Source organism: Onychostoma macrolepis, chromosome 22, assembly GCF_012432095.1.
Source record: "Onychostoma macrolepis isolate SWU-2019 chromosome 22, ASM1243209v1, whole genome shotgun sequence".
NCBI classification, from domain to species: Eukaryota; Metazoa; Chordata; class Actinopteri; order Cypriniformes; family Cyprinidae; genus Onychostoma; species Onychostoma macrolepis.
Window position 1 is genome coordinate 18,335,473 of NC_081176.1, and position 20,279 is coordinate 18,355,751.

Consider the following 20,279-nt stretch of genomic DNA (forward strand, 5'->3'; position numbering starts at 1 on the left):
AATATACGCATGCGCTTACGACCGTAACGTTAAGATGAATGAGTTACCACAGCACAACAAAAACAAGACATGCAAGTAAAACAGCAGTGCAGAATGAAAACATGATTGTCGTATTATTAAAAATTTGTCCTTCTGAATATAAAGGTTTTAGATATATATGGAAATAAATCACCTTTACCTGCAGAGTCCTTCACAAACTGAAGACGCAGTAAAGTGCCACTTTGTTATTTGGCAAACGATAGACATTTGCAAGTTTTGTTTCCTCCAGTGGACTGTGGGTAAATATCCACTTCATCCAGCGCGTTTTTTTTTTTTTTTTTTTACAAAATATCCTGTGACTATTTTTGAGAAACAATTTAGCACGTGAGTGAACTGTCCTAATGAATCAAACATTTTGCAAACCCGCTGGACCATTATTAGATCAAATGAGTGATTCATTCACAAATCTGGCGTTGCAAAAATCTTCTAAAAAGCTGAGAGAAAACACGCAATGACTTCATTGATGAAATATTATCAGAGTAAATTATTATCAGCTCGATATGGTAATCCTAATTAACTGAAACTTAAGGATTTATCAATAATATTTTTACTGAGGTTCACAACTAAAGGTCTAGCGATGCCCCTGTTTCTTCCATAAAATTAGGATTATTATCAGTTTTTATTCTATTTTAATCACCGATATTTTCTGTTCATACCGATATTTTGTTTTTGTTTTTGTCGTCTTCTCTAAATCAAAGGGGTTGGAAGTCCACAGAAAATTTCAGGGGGAAAAATGGACCAATATTTGTGGCAAAATCTTCAATACAAATGAATTGTTAAAATAAATTAATATAATTATAAAAAAAATCATTTTATATTTTCCAGTTTTTCCATATATATTTCTTGTAGTATAATGACAACATAAAATGCCAATTATTTCATTGATGTTGTCCTTCACAATATCACATGTACCATTTTTCAAGTATAAATAATTCTTAAAATTTATAGCTGCCTTTAATTTAGGATGGGGATATTTTGCAAGGGGATCATCATAAATGGGGGTCCCTGGCATCAAATGTTTAAAAAAAAAAAAAAAACTATTTTATCTAAATGACATGCTTTCTTAGGTCTTTATGCAAAAAGAGAAAGATATCAAAAATATATTAGAAAAAAAAATAAATAACATTCCCACCTATCCACCTTGTTAAATTTGTTGACAAAGTCAACATTTGAGACAAATTCTGACAGATTTTTCCTCTTTTCTCTCACTTTTACTTCAGAAAATCAAACTTACCATCTGAGTTCTGCAAACCATCATAATTCAGTAAACACACTGAACTCACGTACAAAGTTTAATGGCAAGTTTCGTTATTTTATTATTGAAATTTCCTAATTCTATTGTCCTCACAAGGTATAAATACCCTGAACATCCAATATTGACACGTTTCACAGTGAAGACATGTTTTGAGCCTCTGGAGTTACTGACAGAGAGACCAGAGGGAATCATGTACAGTAGTGAATAAACGTTACAGCTACGGGCTGAGAAAATAAGAAGGTGCAAGTTTCACAACAATTTCACGATATATATACACCAACTCAACTCAAATCAATTCAAGTTATTCAGAGGCGACATTATCAAAAGGAGATACTGATGTGCTGTTAAAAGTCTACAAGTGAGAAGCCTGGGCCAAAAATATTATTACAGAACATCTGGCACAAAAAAACAAATACAACATACGGCTCGTCAAAAACAAGGTCCAAAATGAAATGACCTCCTCTGGCCTGGAGGAAGACCAGTAGGTAGTTGTGCATGGTTTTCACTTCAGAAAATATCTGCTGACCAGCAGAGGACATGAGAACCAAAGTTATGCTGCTGTTCTCGAACATAATAAACAGAATAACAGATGAAATATGTTCTATATCCCCTGACGTATTACAAGGGGAACACATGGTTTAGTGTTAAAAATGGAACTTTGCAATACATACAATAAAAACAGCCAACCTTGAATGCAATGCGTTTAACCTGCAAAAGTGTCTTCAACTTGACTAGTGACAGACTGATTCAACGTCCAATATTTGATCAATGTGGCTTGCTTAAAAAAAAAAGTGGTACTTTGTAGTTATAAATAAAGAACCAAAGAAATACAAATATTATATTTTATATAAGATTTCCAGTAAAAATATAACATTTTAAAAATACAAAATTCAGAACTTAACCTTTTGTTCATATATATATACACACACACACATATATATATATATATATATATATATATATATATATATATTATATATGTGTGTGTGTGTGTGTGTGTGTATGTATGTATGTATATACACACACACACACACACACATATATTTACACATACATACTAAATAATAATATGTGATTAATAAGTAATACTTAATAATGATTTATATGTAATTTTCATTAAAAATATTAACATTTATTTTATAATTTCAAATACTATACTATTAATACCACTGGTATAATATATATATATATATATATATATATATATATATATATATATACACACTATTAATACCACTATGTCTATCATAAAATGTAATAATTTTACTGAAAATTATATCTAAAATAATAATTGTATAATTAAGAAATATGATTACATATTTATTATATAGAATTTTCTTTCAAAATATTAACATTTGTTTATTTAAAATATCTATTATTCATACAACTGGCTCCAAATTCAAGTGATGTTTTCAATTTTGTACATAATTTATAATTTTATAATTTAAAACACCACTTGTGTGAATAATAAAGACAAATACATCAAATAATTTAAAATGTTTATTTTAAAGTGTCCTTGTTACAGTGTAATTAAGTAATGAGTAATATCAATTAACACTTAAAGCAAGGTTTAGTTTAGTGTTAGTTGCATGTAATTATGCAGAATTTACTGTAATTACAATAGAAAGTAACAAGGACGCTGTAAAATAAAGTGTTACCAAATCATAAATAAGTCAGATTTAGTATCATTAACTGAACATACATTTTATGCAAATTGGACTCGAAAATAATGTAATGTAAATAATGTAAATAATATAATTAAACTATTTTTGAAATCATAGCATCGCCATTTCGGTATCGTATCGGTCTGCCACTACACCAGATGCAAACAATCTTGATTTGACATAGAGGGAGTTATAGGTAAAATTTGGATACTATTATTTCTTTGAGATAAAGGGTTACACAATATATATTTCATTTTTATGTAGAGTTCTATCCCATGCTAATGTGTTTGGTATGATAGCGCAAGCTCTGGGAAAGGATCTAACCAGTTGGTCTACTCTTGTGTTTCTTCGTGAGAGTTACTTCTGTAGATCAATCCTGAACACACAAACTGGATTGTAAATGTGAACGTGAAAATTAGATTAGATTAGATCACTGGGACCAACAGCTACATGAAGAGTGAACCTTTTCAATACTAAGCGGAAAAATATTGGCGAACACATCCTCCGTCACCTGAAATCCGCTGACTCTCAGTTTCTCCCTCCAGAAAAGCAGGATTACTTCAAATGGCTTTCGTTTGAAAAAGTGCTGGACAGGAGCTCTTCTGAGGTGGGACGAGAGGGTCAGTGAGGGACCACTTCCTTTATGGAGGCGAGGGCAGAATGGATGCGGACGTGCAGCCTGTTCTCGAAGTCGTACCCGGTGTAGTTCTCCTGCGAGCAGAGGTAGTCACCATCTCAACTCAACTTACTGGTGCATTCAAGAAACTAAATCACTGATGTATTACAGTCTTACCTTGGCCTGAAGCAGCAATGATCTTCCTTTACTCAGGGTCTTAGGAGAGAAGATGATGAAATAAATTGAAAAGATTAAAAAAATAAATAAATCAAGTATTAAAACAATTTGCTTAGTTAATAAATAATATATATTTTTTAAATCCAATAAATAGATTTAATAAACACAATGCACAATATCAGTCTCTGTTTATTTTACTATAGTTGTACTATATTTTATTAAAATTATATAGTATGTAAATGATATGTATAAACTAAAAGCATAACTCCTAATAACTTGCCCAGCACTAATAAATTATTATACTGTATAATAAATAAATAAAGCTACAACTTAAACTCATAATAATTATAAATATTATATCTGTGTATATACATATAATGCACACATGTATATATTTTTAATTGGTTGAGTTTATTGTATGTGTATTATATGTATATACACAGATATAACATTTATAAATTATAGTTATGAGTTGAGGTTTATATTTAAACTAAAACGGAAAGTCATTGCTACAATTCTAAAACAATTTCGCATTGTGTGTGTATATATGGCATTTATAAACAGATATATAACATTTATAAATTATAGTTGCATAGTTGGTAGTTTATATTTAGTTTACATAAATATTTAAATTTATATTTAAAGTTTATATTTAAACTAAAATTTAAAGTCATAACTATAATTAAATCTCATAACTATTATAAAAATATATATATAATATTTAAAATAAATGCATAAATGATTAGAAAATACTAAATAATAACCATTCATATAATTAATTATTTGGCATTATACAAATATTATTATACAAATAATCAATTATTTGTATTTTATGAATTACAATAAACAATATTAAATTTACTAAGAAATCCAGAAATTATATTTATAATAAACACAAATGTATAATATCAATCTCCACTTATTTTGTTTAATTAAAATTTTAGTTGGTTAATAAAGAATAGATTTTATTATTAGTAGTAGTAATAATTAATAGTTAATAGTAATTCTATATGTTAATCCTTGTGATGGTATTTCCAGAATAAATTGTATAATACACATTGAAATGAAAAAGTTTCTAAAAGATTGTTTGAACTGAACGTAAAGAGTTGGGATTAAAATAAAATCTACTGGCAGTTGATGAATGAATAAATATTTAAATATAGTTATATATAGGGATTTTGAGTGTGATTTACCTCGGGTTTAGCCAGTAACACACAGCCCAGCTCATAGCAGGAATAGGGCTGCACATAGCTGTTATTCAGACGGCCGTATTCATCCTGCACTGCCAGCTGGAACGACTAGAAACACAAGCAGACAGAATCAGTATTAAACACAGTATGTGAGAGGATAAACAAGATACACAGAAATCTGTGCCACACCAATCTGAAACATGTTTTTAATGTGTCATATTCTGCATTTTGTAGTATTTGTGCTCTGAAATCTATTTGTAAACTGTACTTAGAAACTGACATATTCAACTGTACCTTTAAGACTTCTATAGGTAAATCACCTTAGTTTGCACACATAATGAGTTACAACAACCTGATGAGACTGAACAAACCTGAACAGCATCTTTAATATTCCCAAGACATTTCTGAATAGCACCAAGCAGCAGGTGTTTGAGGCCCAGGCTCGACTGCTCATCCAGCCCCTGTAGCACTGAATACAGCATCAAGATCAGGGTTATAATGCGGGAAAAGAGGAGCTCAGAGCTGACCAATAGCACACATTTCACCACACCGCTCTTTACCTTGGTTCATAAGCTGGAGTTTGGTGGAAGAGCAGTTTGGAAGAGCTTTCCATAAGTATAGCACCTCCACAACACCCAGAATGCACAGCTCTCGCGAGAGGGAGACTTTCCTCAGCTTCTCTGCCTAGAGACACAAACAAAGCAGAAGAAAAGCTTTAAAAGGAAAATTTTTTATTAAAATAATAAAATAAACATGTTTAGAAATGTAACGTTTACATTATTAATGTGAAAATTATTTTATATTCAAAATTACAAATTTCTCTATAATTTGTAGTTATGTACATATAAAATAAAAGGTAATATTAATAAATTATAGTTATTAGAATAGTTTTACATAAACATCATTTATCATTAATATAAAATGATTAATTGTTTTTGTATTATTAAATAATATATAACTATATATGTATTACAAATTATATAAAAAAATTCTATATTAAATATATACATTTATTTCTATATTTTATATATATATATATATATATATATATATATATATATATGATGAATGTATAAAACATTTGTGTGTGTGTATATATATATATATATATATATATATATATATATATATATATATATATATATATATATATAACTTTCATTATGCAAACAAAATATATATATATAAGCTTTTGTTTGCATAATGTGTGTGTTCTGTGTATATTTATTATGTATATATAAATACACACATACAGTATATATTTTGAAAATATAGATCAGATTTAATGAAAGTTACTTGTGGTGTTCCGCAAGGTTCGGTGCTAGGCCCTAAGTTGTTTGTCCTGTATATAAATGATATTTGTAAAGTGTCTAAATTATTACAAATGGTTCTGTTTGCTGATGATACAAATTTATATTGTTTCGGGAAAAATGTGGAACAGTTTCTGAATACAGTGGAAATCTAACTGATGGTTTTCAAAAAATGGTTTGATGATAACAGACTTTCACTGAATTTAAGTAAAACAAAGTTTATAATATTTAGTAATCCACAAAATAACAATAAAGTGAAATTAATGATTAACAATGAGGAAACAGAAAGAGTGTATGAAAACAAATTTTTGGGTCTTATACCTGATCATAAATTATGTTGGAAATCACATATAAATCATGTAAAAACAAAGATGTCCAAATCCTTTGCAATATTAAATAGAATAAAACATATTTTGAATGAAAAAAACTTTATATATATTGTATTGTGCGCTCATAGTTCCATACATTACTTATTGTGTGGAGGTGTGGGGTCACACATATAAATCCAATTTACATTCAATACATGGATTGTTAAAAGGGTTGATTATTACGAACCAGCAAATAAATTGCTTATTCATTTCCATGCATTAAAATTTGTAGATTTAGTTGATTTACATACATCACAGTTAATGTACAAAATTTATAATAATAATTTACTTCCAAATTGTATTCAGAGGCTGTTCCAAATAAGAGAAGGTCAGTATAATCTAAGAGGATTGTACATGTTTAAAAAAGTAAGGGCAAGAACTAATGTAAAAAGTAGGTGTTTATCTGTCAAATGGGTAAATCTGTGGAATAAATGTGATAAGGAATTAAAAGTATGTAATTCACTTTGCAAATTTAAGAAAATGTATAAAAATAGGGTGATTAAATAATTATATGACTCAGTCTCAATAAATTGTGAATGGATTGTTAAAATATTGACGTAATAGCTGGAATGTGTATTTTTGTTATGTACGTTTGGAATTATGTATGCACATTTTAGGAAATGTTTTTGTAATATTGTTGATTTTGTATTATTTAACTTAGTGAAAAGTGTCGCCAATTCAGTTAACCATGTACAAAGGGTAGGCTTCGACCTACACCTTTTTCGGTAACTATGTATTTATTTTATTTATTGTGAGAAGTTGTTAATAAATGATTATAAAATAAATAAATAAATAAATATATATATATATATATATATATATATATATATATATATATATATATATATATATATATATATATATATATATATATATATATATATATATATTTATTTATGTAAACAAAACTTATTTTGGATGCAATTAATCATTTGACAGCACACATTAGTGCTGTCAAATGAATAATTGCGATTAATTGCATCCAAAATAAGTTTTTGTTAACTTATAGAGAAACAAACTCAATAGTTCAAAAATATATTAAAAACTTTAATAAAATCATTATATAATATATAATAATATATAACAATAAAATGATTATTACTAATACAATAGATAAATAAAATGGTATAGAAATTCCATATTTACATTAGAATAAGTAATTTGTATATTATAAATTATTATAACTACAAATTTATATGTATAAATTAGAGTAATTATGAGTTTAATTGAAAATTTGAAATCATAACTGCAAAAATGTATTATAATGAATAAATGATTAGATAACTCACTCTTTTCAGTGCAAACTGCTCAATCTGATTGTTCTTGCGTTTAAAAAGCTTCTGGACATCTCGGAAAACAGCTTTGGCTCCCTCTAGATCACCAGAAGCCCCTTGACATACTTTGGGTTGAGATATAAAAGGTTTTATTAAAATTGGTTATTTTAAAGAGACGTTAAAATGAGTTTGAGATAACATAATCTGACCTCCAGTGAGGTAAGCATAGTAACACTGTGACCATCGGGATTCATTCTTCAGCCGCTCAAAAGACCTGTAAGCATCTTCAAAGTTCATCTCTATCATGCTGCACCAGCCTGCAAATCCAGAACAAATGCAACAATCATACATCGTACACTGAATTATTCATTTTGTCAGAAAGAATGCGATTACTGCATACGTTTCTCTAATTGCCAGGCCAAAATTAAATCAAACTGGACAAAATTATTTAATAAATGACTGTACTAAAAAGTAAGACAACTACAGATTTGTACCAATTTCATAGAGGCACACGTGTTGAATCTCTCTTTGGTCTGAGGCGAACTCCAGAGCATCCTGAAATGACGCCAGCGCACTGTTGATTTGGCACTGAAAAAGAAAAAGATTAATTATAATGAATTATATGTGTGTGTGTGTGTATTGTAAAAATACATTGCATAGTTTGTTACATATCATAGGTTTATTGATTTTTTTATAAGAAATTATTTTTACAGATATTTTTTTTTACATACAATTTATATGTTTTGTAATAAACAAACAAACCATGTGTTTATATATATATATATATATATGTATATGTGTGTGTATAAAATAAAAATATTTTGAAATTTATTGAATGAATGTTGAATTTATATATAAATACATTCAATTTATAACAATTGTTATTAATCGTCACAAATATAGTTTATATTGTAATTTAGCTATAATAAGCACAATTTATAAACATCACATTATATACATACATACACATCAATTATTAATATATAATTATAATAAATATTTAACATATTGGAATAAACATTGTTCATATGATATTGTGATATTGGAGTATACAAAAGTTTATTAAAATCTTACACACAAACACGCGCACACACAAATAATAATAAATTGCAATAAATATTGTTTGTTATATTGTAATTTTTTATTATAACACAGTGTTGAATAAAATTAATTATAATTATTCAAATGTAATATATCATCTTTTTTTCTTTCTCATGTTCCTGTGCCCTGATATGAGTCGGGACACATGAAACACTGTCATCCTGTATGATATCCAGCATGACATTTGTTTTTCTCTAGTGTAGTATAAAAATTACACATTGTAGTCGGTGTATAATTCGTATTGGAGATGATTGATATTAATGGTTAGTTTTGGATGCCTTCCATTGCGTCTAACACACTCATGAAGAAAGTAATTTGTGGTGGTTGCACAGTAATTAAATATCAGTGAAGCATAAACCGCACTATTATTTAAATGATTTAATCACGCCAGTCGATTATCAAGCACCAAGCATCTGCTCTGGTTTCATAATCTCTGATGTGAAATCCCTACATACCCACCTCTAATCTCTGCACCCGTCCCTTGAAGAAGATGAAGAGAGAGGAGTTTGGGTAAACCATTGCCTTCTTATGCAGAATGGCTTTGGCCTCCAGGAGCCCGGCAAGCGAGTCTGAGCCGTCCAGAGCAAAGAAGGGCTGCACCACGGTGTGGTACCACAAAAGAGCCAAACTGAGAGAGAAAAGAAGGCAAAGATACATATAATAACACAGTTTGCGTGTTTATTAGTTGTGTTTGGTTATATATTTGCTGTGTACAAACTGCTACAGCAGCACCGATTTTTAAAAAAAAGCAGCATCTTTTCATCTGAAGAACAAATTGGGTACGTTTTGTCCCGGGCTGGATTAAGTATGCTTAAATTCATCTCTATTATTAGAGCTGCTGCGCAATCTGTCAGCCTCTGGCAAGCAACTGCCGAGAACAATGTGTCCAAAGAGAGCTGAAAGAACGGTTACGAACTATGTAGTTAAAGAAAAATCTCTGAAATGATCAAAATGGACTAGATATTTATATTTTATGAAGAAAATATGAATGGTATTTGAAAGTACCAAATTTGCCATAATGTTAGAATGCTCTGGGTGGTTGCTAGGCTGTTGCTAAGGTGTTCTGGCGGTTGCTAGGTGGTTGATAAGGTGTTATGGTGCAATAAAGCTAGGGATGGCTTCCAGGGTGTTGCTATGTGGTACTACATTGTTCGGCTCTTACTAGAGCATTCTGGCTGGTTACTAGGCTGTTGCTAGGATGTTTTGGGTGGTTGCTAGGCTGTTGATAAGGTATTATGGATGGTCTCGATGTCAATGCTTGGGTGTTGTGGATGGTTTCGAGGGCGTTGCTATGTGGTAGCTAGATTGTTTGGGTGGTTGCTAAGCTGTTGCTAGGATGCTCTGGTTGGTTGCTAGACTCTTGTCGATCGTTTCCAGGGTGTTGCTATGCGGTACTAGATTGTTTGGCTCTTGCTAGAAGTGATATTTCTGTTCTGTTCTAGGTGGTTTCTAGACTGTTGCTAGGTTGTTGATATGGTATTATAGATGGTCTCACTGCCAATAATGCTAGGGTGTTGTGAATGGTTGCTAGGTGGTTGCTCCATGATAGACCTCTCCAAATACGCTCAAATTCAAACTTCAACATAAGTGTTTTTTTTCTCCCCCAGCCATTTTAGAAGTCTGATGATCAGGGGTTATTCTCATCGCGTTAATCGCTCTAGATTAGAGGTTGACCGATTCATCGGTTTTGCCGTTTAATCGGTACCGATAGTTGATTGCCACAGCTATCGGTTATCGGTAAAAATCCATGCCGATAGTTTTCCGGTTTGTAACCGTTGCTGGAGTGGCTGAGAAGGGTCCGCTGGCATTATACAGTACGAGAGCGGCCTCTAGAGGCGGAAATCACTGACAGCACGTGTTGTTTATTTTGACATGTGACACTGCGCGCTGCACAGAGCGGGAAACTCCAGACTCACATTTAAATACAGCCGACAGAAAAGCCTGCCGCGGAACAGAGCGCCATTCACATAGTTTTCTATTAAATTACATTATATTTGTCCCAAATTGTTGTAAATGTACATAATGACTTCACCCTAGCCTATAAATTATGTATTGTGCATTTTTCAGCAAAACGTTTGTATTTCTGTGGCTCTAATAAAGTCTGTATGCTTCATATAGAGAGCTGTAATACAGATCGCGCATTCTCTTTCCGCTTGCTCTGTTTTGTTTTTTTTAAACACCGAACTTCAAACTCATTTATGCCACATTGTTCATTCTTGAAGCAAACTTATGTCCGTTTGGTGATTAAATAAATTGTTTTAGACCGCCACTTGAATTGAACGCAAAGCGTCTGGTGTGTGTGAGATACCTCTGAGTTCTCCTAGACGCAGCGCTGCGCTTTTGCCCGGTGTGTGACTAACTTTTTTATTTTTTTTATTAGATAATTATCAAGTGTTAAAAAATAGACGCAAATAAAGTGTGTGAGTACACATACAATATTCCATATGCATGTAATTTTAATGCTATGGCCTTGTGTAGGTATTTAAAGATGGCCATCTTTAAGCATGACTGTTTAAATTAAATGGTAACACTTAACAATAAGAGTCCATTCATAGTATTAATGAAAACTGTAGAAGTATTGTTCCTTGTTAGAGTGTGTTCATTTCAACATTCACTTTTAGCTACTAATAGGCTACATTTTTAAATTTTAAAGTTTCTTCTTTTAACATTAGCAAACTATGAAATAACTTTAATGATCAATATAGTAAATAATATTAATATTTTTAGTCATTTACAAAGTTTTTTTTTTAAATAGTAAAGCACTAGCTCTCTTTCAGTATCCATTTTGAAAACTATCGGTTGATTAATCTGTATCGGCCAGTGTGGTTCAACCTAGCTATCGGTATCGGTAAAATCCACTATTGGTCGACATCTACTCTAGATTACTCATGGAATGTTTTTCAAGTCACTTGTGTGAATACAATCATCGCATAATGCTCTCCTTCATTTTCTGATACAACTAAACGTGTCAATAAGCTCTTCACTGATAGGCTTGCACCATAATGCGTCATGCAAATTTTCCACTTGAGTTGACATTTTTCAACTTGCACGGAAGACGCGATTGAGGCGTATATTACTTGTTCGAGGCAATCATGTCTATTCACATCTTTGCGTTGACTTTGTATGTAATCTGCTCGTGCGAATAATTAAATTAGCTTTTGGTGTGCACACACCAATGGTCTAAAGCAGCTTGCAACTGAACAGTTTTGCATATGAAAAATTTCCGCTTACCACGGGATTCGAACCCACAACCTTGTGATTAAAAGTCTAAAGCTCTACTGACTGAGCAAGCAGAGCAAAATGCTTGAGTTTTCTTGTTCAATTCTGTGATAGCATTTGCTCACACATGCTCATATAACCTTTCCATCTAATGCCCTTTATCTCTAATTGTGACCTTTCAGATGCCATCAATTATGTAACCCCAGTGTGAAACCAGTTGGACATGCGACAGCGTGTGTTCGCACATCAGCAGCGAGGGGTTTTCTTCTGACGTATGAGTGCTATGACGTATGACATTTCTGCAAATGCTAATAATTTAGCCTAAGCTAATGAGAAAAGCATGTCAAATACTGGATTGACGTGCGAGAAACACAAAAAAAAGTCAGCTTACGTGGCGAGCGGTGCCTTCATATCCTTGCTCTCGCTGGCGTATGCTAATGAGGCGAGACCTTGGTGACGGTCTCCAGGGAAGCCCAGTAGGTTGACGATCTTGAGCAGGTGTGGAGGCACCATCGAAATACACAAGTGAAAGAGCCCATAGCCGAAGCTGACCGAACCCTTCAGGCGGTCCAGAACCTCTTCTGTCACCCGGCCGCCACTCTCGGCTGAGGTGTTGTGGTTGGCCTGATCGGAGGCCAGCGCCCCCTGCTGGTCGGAGGAGTGGCGGCGACAGGCTTCCTGCAGCTGGCTGATGTCGCTGTAGCATTTGTTGTACATTTTCCAGGCCTTGCGGAGGATCCAGCCTCCTTTGATGTATGCTGAGGGGCGATAGGTCATAATGACGTTAAATGAAAGAAAATGTTAGAACTGGCATGATTGAGTCTTTTAATATTTTTAATGACAAGCTGAAACATTTTAAATAATCCAAACTTGTGTATACTTCAAATAGTAAAAAAGTAAAATGTAAGTAAAAAATATATTACTATTACTATATAAAATATAGTAACTCTCAAATTCAAATATAAAATTAAAGAAATTCTATTATATACAATAAAAATTAAAAGCAAATAAAAACAATTAAATAATTGCATAATTAAGCCTTTTAATATTTTTAATGACAAGCTAAAAAACAATTAATAATCCAAATTTGTGCAAATTTAAAGTACTTTAAAAAATAATTGTAAAATTCAAATATTAATTTCCTTGATATAAATTTTTCATATAAAAACAAAAATTAAAGAAATTCACATAACAAAATGAATTAAATGCATGATTGCATCTTTCAATATTTTTGGTGACACGGAATCATTTTAAAATCCAAATTTGTATATACTTTAATAAAAAATAAAAATCATAATTTTCTTTATATTAATTTTTAAATACAAAATATTACATTTACAGAAATTCAGTTATACAAACAAAATTAAAAACAAATAAAAATAATAAAAATAACTGCAACATTAAACCTTTTATTATTTTTGGTGAGAAGCTGAATCATTTTAATAATCCAAATTTGTGTATACCTACAGTAATAAACTAAATAAAAATAATACATTTTCATAATATTATTAATACTAATTTCATTATGATTATTTTATTATTAATTAATAATTTAAAATACAAATATAAAAAAGAAATTCAGTCATATTTAAAAAAGTTATTTAAAATTAATAAAATACAAAACAATAATAATGAGAAAATTAAAAATAAAATGAGAAAATCTAAAATCAAAAATTACACTGCTTAATGTTCTGTGAAAAATTGAAAAAAGTAAACAAGTAAACATGACATCACACCTGCACTTCTCTACCGTCTAATATTTCAAGTTTGTTTACTCCCCCCCAAAAACAGTGGCATGCAAATGTAAATATAAAGTTTCAATCTGGTTTGTAAAACGTAAACATGTGGAATGCACCTGAGAGTTCCTGTTTGACGAAGGACAGCACGGCGAGATAAACCTGGCAGTCGGCCACGATGATCTGTCTCTGAAGACGATCCACAATCTCCACTCCTGATCTCTGCGAGTCCATCTGGGGCAAAGATAAAAACCAAGACGTTGAGGTGAAGAATCTGGCACACAGATTGAGTGCATCCTGCTGCCACACACTCGTACAAACAAACTCACACTCTTCTTGATTTTGTTGCGGATGGTCTCGATGACGCCGGCGTTGTCGCTCTCGCAGAGCTTTTCAGTAGTTCTCAGGTCATCGCTGGCCATCTGCATTTTTTCCTCCTCGAATGTCATCATGGCATTCTATGATCACACGAATATTAGGGCTGCACGATATTGGAAAAACCTCACATTGTTTTGACATTATATTGTTTTTATTGTTTTTTTCCAGCTATATATATATATATATATATGAAAACACATTTAACCAGATGAGTTGAATAGCTATATTTGGTTAGAATGAATGGGGTGATTTTGTAGGGAAATGCATCTGCATGAAAAATAAAAGTAATAACAAAAAAGCTGAAAAATTATGTTATACTTCTGGGAGTTTGAACAAACTTGGAAAAACTTGAAAAATGTGGGTGTTGTCAGTCACACTTGGCTTTATAAGAACCAACTCAAATCTTTCAGGAACCATAAAGTTTTTTTTTTTTTTTTTATTTTTTTATAAATAATAAAAAAAAAATAGTATTTTACTGTGATTATTATTGTACAAAAGAATAAATTAAATATACTGTAACATTATTGTTCTGTAAAAGTTTAACATATCAAATATTTAATAAAACTGTATGTAAGTGAATAGTGCCACACTTCACTCTGAAACTCAGAGTTTTGTTTTTTTCCTGGACCAATTCAATAGGACTATAAAATAATAAAGCTACAATTTTATTGTGATTATTACAAACAAAATATAAAATAAATTTTAACGTTATTGTAATGTCAAAAAAAATCAAATACTTAAAAATAATGTGAACAGGTGTTACACTTCACCCTGAAGCCAGTTTTGCATATTTACTTTTTTAAAAATCGCAACCATATCACAATATCAATTTTATTTCGATATATGGTGCAGCCCCATACCTGTATAGTTACTGTGTATATCTGTATATTTACTTACATTCATTTAGCAAACGCTTTAGTCTAAACCAGCAGTTTCACACTTGAAAAAAATTTGTGTAGCACGGGATTCGAACCCACAACCAAAAACCAAAAGTCTAAAGCTCTACTGACTGAGCTAGCTTCAGAAAATAATTATACTAAAAGTGAAGAAACATATCTAAATGAGCATGTTCCTCAATAGATATCCTTTCCGTAACAGACAACAAATATTCCTAGCAGTAAAGGCACTATGAGCCTTTCATACACAACAATGGCTATCATTGTTGCGCAATGTAATTATATATCTTCTATATTACACCATATTCTTATAGTATAAGGTGTCTATTATTAGCTAAAGCTAAACCATGGCAACTACACTAGTGCCCAACAATAACCCAGACGCTTCTGAAGGTCTTTTGGTGAAGTAATACTTCTTTGCTGGAGGCACATTAGTGCTGACTAGCATTTCTCATGCCACGAATCCCTCCTCTGCTGTCTGAATTCCCGCCGAGGGCCTAAACAACATCATAGTCACATCACAATTCACATCCTGGGGCACCAGCTTTGACATAAGAGGTTGTGACAAGTTCTGTTCCTCAACTTTTGATGAGAAACTCAGGCAGCATTTGGACAGTATACTGCATGCTGCACAGCTTAAACTGAACACCTCCTACTATTTTTTAAAATAGAATGTGAAACAGTACTTATTACACAAGAATAAACAGTTTGCCTTTTGGGTATTCCATGCACACTAGGCGCTGTCAACATACTGTATGCTGCAGAAATAGTGTGCTGTGTGCTGGTCCACACATTACTGTTATTACATTAATAAAATAAAATACATTTTCACTTCATGGAAAAAATATCCTTTGAATATAAGCAAATTTGAAATAAATAAAATGAATAACAATAAAATAAAACTTCCCTTACAAATCCTATAAAAAAGAATTATTTAAAATTATCCAATAATTCTAGAAAGTAAAATAAGCAATTTCACTTCAGGGAATAAGTATTCTTTAAAAATGTAGAATAAAAAAAAAAAAAAAAAAAAAAAAATGAATACCAATAAAATAAAATAAAAAATCCTATAAAAAATAATAATTTAAAATTCTCCTAGAAATTTGTTTGTTTGTTTGTGTTTAACGCCATTCCAGCTTCTGTGGCTATTTTCATGGTGAGAAATATTATGGCTGAATTATATCATGTTTTTTTTATTTATTTTTGCTAAAAACTCCAAAACTGTATTTGGCTTAACTCTGTTAAAAATCTCTTCTAGAAAATAAAATAAGCAATTTTACTTCAGGGAAAAATGATCCTTTAAAAATGTATAATAAATGTAAAAATATACATTTTGTAAAAAAAAAAAAAAAACAATTTAATTATTTTTTACATTTTTTAAAATGTATTCTGCATTTTTAAATGATAATTTTTTCCTGAAGTGAAATTTTATTTTATTGTTTTTATTTTATTTTACAGGAGAATAGCAAGTTTTTTTTTTATTATTATACATTTTTATAAGATTTTTTTCATGTTGTGAAATTGTATTTTATAGGAGAATAGCCATTTTGTAAAATTATTTTTAAATATTTTTATAGAATATTTTTCCAGAAGTTAAATTGTATTTTTGTTATTTATCTTATTTATACTTTTTATTTGTTTGTTTATTTTATTTTATTTTGTCATATAAAATAAAATAACCATAAAATATAATTTCACTTTAGGGAAACAAATATTCTATTAAATATAATATAAATGTAGAATAAAATAAAATAAAAAACTTGCTATTCTTCTATTAAATGAAAAATAAATAAATAAATAAAATACAACTTTAATATTATAACCAAAATATTCTATACAAATGTAGAATAACATTTTAAAAATGGCTATTCTGTAAAATACACTTGCTATATTCCTATAAAATAAAATACAAAATAAATATGAAATCAAAATATAACAATCACTTGAGAGAAAAATGTATTACAAAAATGTAGAAAATGATTTGCTATTATAAACATCTCTATTCCGTCTCTTTCTCGCCAATATTTCACTTCCTGTCGTCTTACTCTTATTAATGGCCAGGATGAAACGAGAGCAGCGCTGCAGGAAAAAGGACTGCGGCTGGAGTGCGAATGAGAGCATTTGCTGACTGTCACATAACGCAGATAACAGAGATGGACTAGAAATGATGGGCTGATGTCAAACTAATTACACAAGAAAACCACCTTGGGCTACCCAGCTGATGTTACCACTACAGCCATTTGTGTTGTTTTTCCCAGCATTTCTCTGTTAAACAACAGTTTACTTGCCACAATAAATGAAGTTGGTAAAATTTGCTTGGTGGCTAATGTTGTGGGCAAGTACAGACGCAGATTCAAACCCTAAAAGGAGTTTTATGAACTGCAAAGACACTTTCAGTTCTCTAGGAAGCTGTTCCCGTGTCAAACATACTGGAAGTACTAACTAAAAACAAGTTCACTTACCAAGAAACTGACAAAACTGGCGCCGAAGCTCATCAGTGGACTGTGGGTCCTGCAGACAGAACAGGGAATCATGGGATATGGCACTATGACATAATTTTAGCCTCTGAAAAAAAATAATATTCCAGAAAAAAATGTATGTATAGTATATGTAAGTCTCTTTGGATAAAAGCGTCTGCGAAATGACTAAATGTAAATATATATATTAAAAATAAAATAAATACACAAATTTAATACAGCTTTGTGAATGATTCATAACTCTGTGCATGCCTGCTCATAAGATTATATTTTGCATTAAACAAGGAATTATCCACATAAAGCCAAAGCGCTAAGCTCCTAATAGCATTAAACTTAATATCCATGAATATCTGTATCCTTAAGAATGTCTTAAGTAGCGGTTTCTTCTGCTATATAAATCCTCAAGCTTTGTGTATGAATTTGTAACACGTTTCTTTGGTTTAATGCAATATATGTCATTTTAACTACTATTAGTCATCTATAAAATTTTTTTTAAAAAGTCAAAATGATACCAAAAAAAAAAAAGGACTTTCCACTGGATTTTCCAGGTGACTCTTTTACTTTTATCTCTCTAATCACATATAATGCACAATATAATCTCCATGTGTTTATAGGATTATTACTGTGCACAGTTTGCACCCATGCCTAGGGCCACATGGACCGGGCAAAAAGCCATTGATCTATGCACCCATCGTTATACTTATTTGTTGTCTAGGATCTCACGAGAAGGTCTGGCTGAATTGTCCTTATTCTTTAAAGCATTCAAGGTACAATTCCCATTGTTTTCTCTGCGAGACCAATTAAATGTTTGATAAACCATTACGATTAATTCAATAAGCATTTAACAGTCACATGCATTCAACCCTGTTACCTTAGTTATTGTCAGAATAAATGATCAAACAAAGTGTGATATGTTTGTTCATCTGCAAACCAACATTTTGTCCTAAAATAGCTAGCACTCAAGTAATCCTAATTTGAGCTAAATCAGTTACTCATTCCGATGCTTTTCATAAATAAATGTGACCCTGGACCACAAAGCCAGTCATAAGTTGCATGCGTATATTTGTAGCAATAGCCAAAAATACATTGTATGGGTCAAACTTGTCAATTTTTCTTTTATGGCAAAAATCATTAGGATATTAAGTAAAGATCATGTTCCATGAAGATATTTTGTAAATTTCCTACCGTAAATAAATCAAAACTTAATTTTTGATTAGTAGGTGCATTGCTAAGAACTTGATTTGGACAACTTTAAATGCGATTTTCTCAATATTTCGATTTTTTTGCACCCTCAGATTCCAGATTGTCAAATAGTTGTATTTCGGCCAAATACTGTCCAATCATAATGGAAAGCTTATTTATTCAGCTTTCAGATGATGCATAAATCCCAATTTCCAAAAATTTACCCTTTTGACTGGTTTTGTGGCCCACGGTCACAAATAAGTAATAAAATATGAAAGTTAATGTACTGAGACACATTCCAAATTATGGCAACAGAAACAGAAAATAATCAGTAAATAAAAGAGTATTTGACTTTTTGTTATGCAATTAAAGACAACACACACTTATATGAATTATATCCGAGAAAAACGAGATTACTATATATATTTAGTTCAAATTGTATTGAGGCATGTCCCATATAATGGTCATATGGATAGAAAATGAATAGAAATAAAAGCAGCAAAGCCAAATTATGCAAAAAAAAATAAATAAATAAAAAATCCCATTTTATAACATACATCATTGTAAAATCATAGATGCATATTGATTTTACCGGTATCGCCTGAAGAGCTCGTCGCTTTCTTTGAAGCCATTATTGAGCAGCATATTGATGCCTTGAAACGCCAGCTCGGCATCATCTATCTGCTCGGCTTTCTCTTCAACCTGCTGCTGCGGGGAATCAGGGCCTGCCATCCTCTCTGTTTACTCCTTTATGCGCCAAAAAACTCGTTCTTCTGTAAATAAACCGCAGAAAAACAGTCGGGTTGTTTTGAGCGAGCGAAACGCGCTGAATAAACAACCACCGGCGCAGCGTCGTGCAGCGCGAAATAAAATGATCTTTCCCTCACCACTGGAGAAAATCGTCTGGATGTAGTTTGATCCCTTCCGTGTCCGATCTGCGGTGCTAAGATGTTTTCAGATCCGCAATCGTCCCCTCCATCAGGCCGCCGTGAGCTATGAAATGTCAGCTGGCTGTTTGCATATCAGCAGCGCGTTACGCAATGTTAAAGGAGCAACAGAGCAGCGAGGTTATTGTCCCGTATCCGCTTGTCACTCACTCCACTGTGGTGCTGTAGGTGATGGAGCCGATTCTGCTTTCAGACAGAAGCTTGACAGCTTCCTCTCGACTGTAACACGCCCTTTGCCTCCAAACAGGAAACGACTACCAACATTAACCCTTGCAGCTTCTCTGGCCTTAGCAGTAGGGATTTTGGATTCATCGTGAGTCGAATCTTTTGAATCGATTTACTAAAAAGATTCGTTCATCGATTGGTTCGCTATGCCAATAGGTGGCGAAGCGAGTACCTTTTGAAGGAGTTACTCACAAGTCACGGAATGAACAAAATATAAAAAAGCGT

At 31.6% G+C, this 20,279-nt stretch overlaps 1 protein-coding gene across 1 annotated transcript; it reads right to left on the bottom strand.

Moving 5' to 3' along the window:
- Positions 1 to 2,549: 2,549 nt before the first annotated feature.
- ttc39c (tetratricopeptide repeat domain 39C) lies at positions 2,550 to 20,186 on the bottom strand. The gene is made up of 15 exons (XM_058760737.1): positions 19,770 to 20,186; positions 19,475 to 19,655; positions 17,686 to 17,734; positions 14,279 to 14,407; positions 14,069 to 14,183; positions 12,605 to 12,971; positions 9,454 to 9,622; positions 8,388 to 8,481; positions 8,103 to 8,210; positions 7,909 to 8,018; positions 5,502 to 5,625; positions 5,313 to 5,410; positions 4,945 to 5,049; positions 3,752 to 3,790; positions 2,550 to 3,669 (listed from the first exon to the last, which is right to left on the bottom strand). Exons 2-15 carry the CDS (start codon positions 19,612 to 19,614, stop codon positions 3,580 to 3,582), a joined length of 1,737 nt encoding a protein of 578 aa, XP_058616720.1. The 5' UTR covers positions 19,615 to 19,655; positions 19,770 to 20,186; the 3' UTR covers positions 2,550 to 3,579.
- Positions 20,187 to 20,279: the final 93 nt, after the last annotated feature.

What these genes read in the sequence shown, in the direction of transcription:
- ttc39c (XM_058760737.1), bottom strand. Translation starts at nt 19,614, where the DNA reads ATGGCAGGCCCTGATTCCCCGCAGCAGCAGGTTGAAGAGAAAGCCGAG. An exon ending in GAGCTCTTCAGGCGATACCG is followed by an intron (nt 17,735 to 19,474) that starts GTAAAATCAATA and finishes TTCTGTCTGCAG; the next exon opens with GACCCACAGTCCACTGATGA. An exon ending in ACTCCAGCTTATGAACCAAG is followed by an intron (nt 5,411 to 5,501) that starts GTAAAGAGCGGT and finishes TGCTGTATTCAG; the next exon opens with TGCTACAGGGGCTGGATGAG.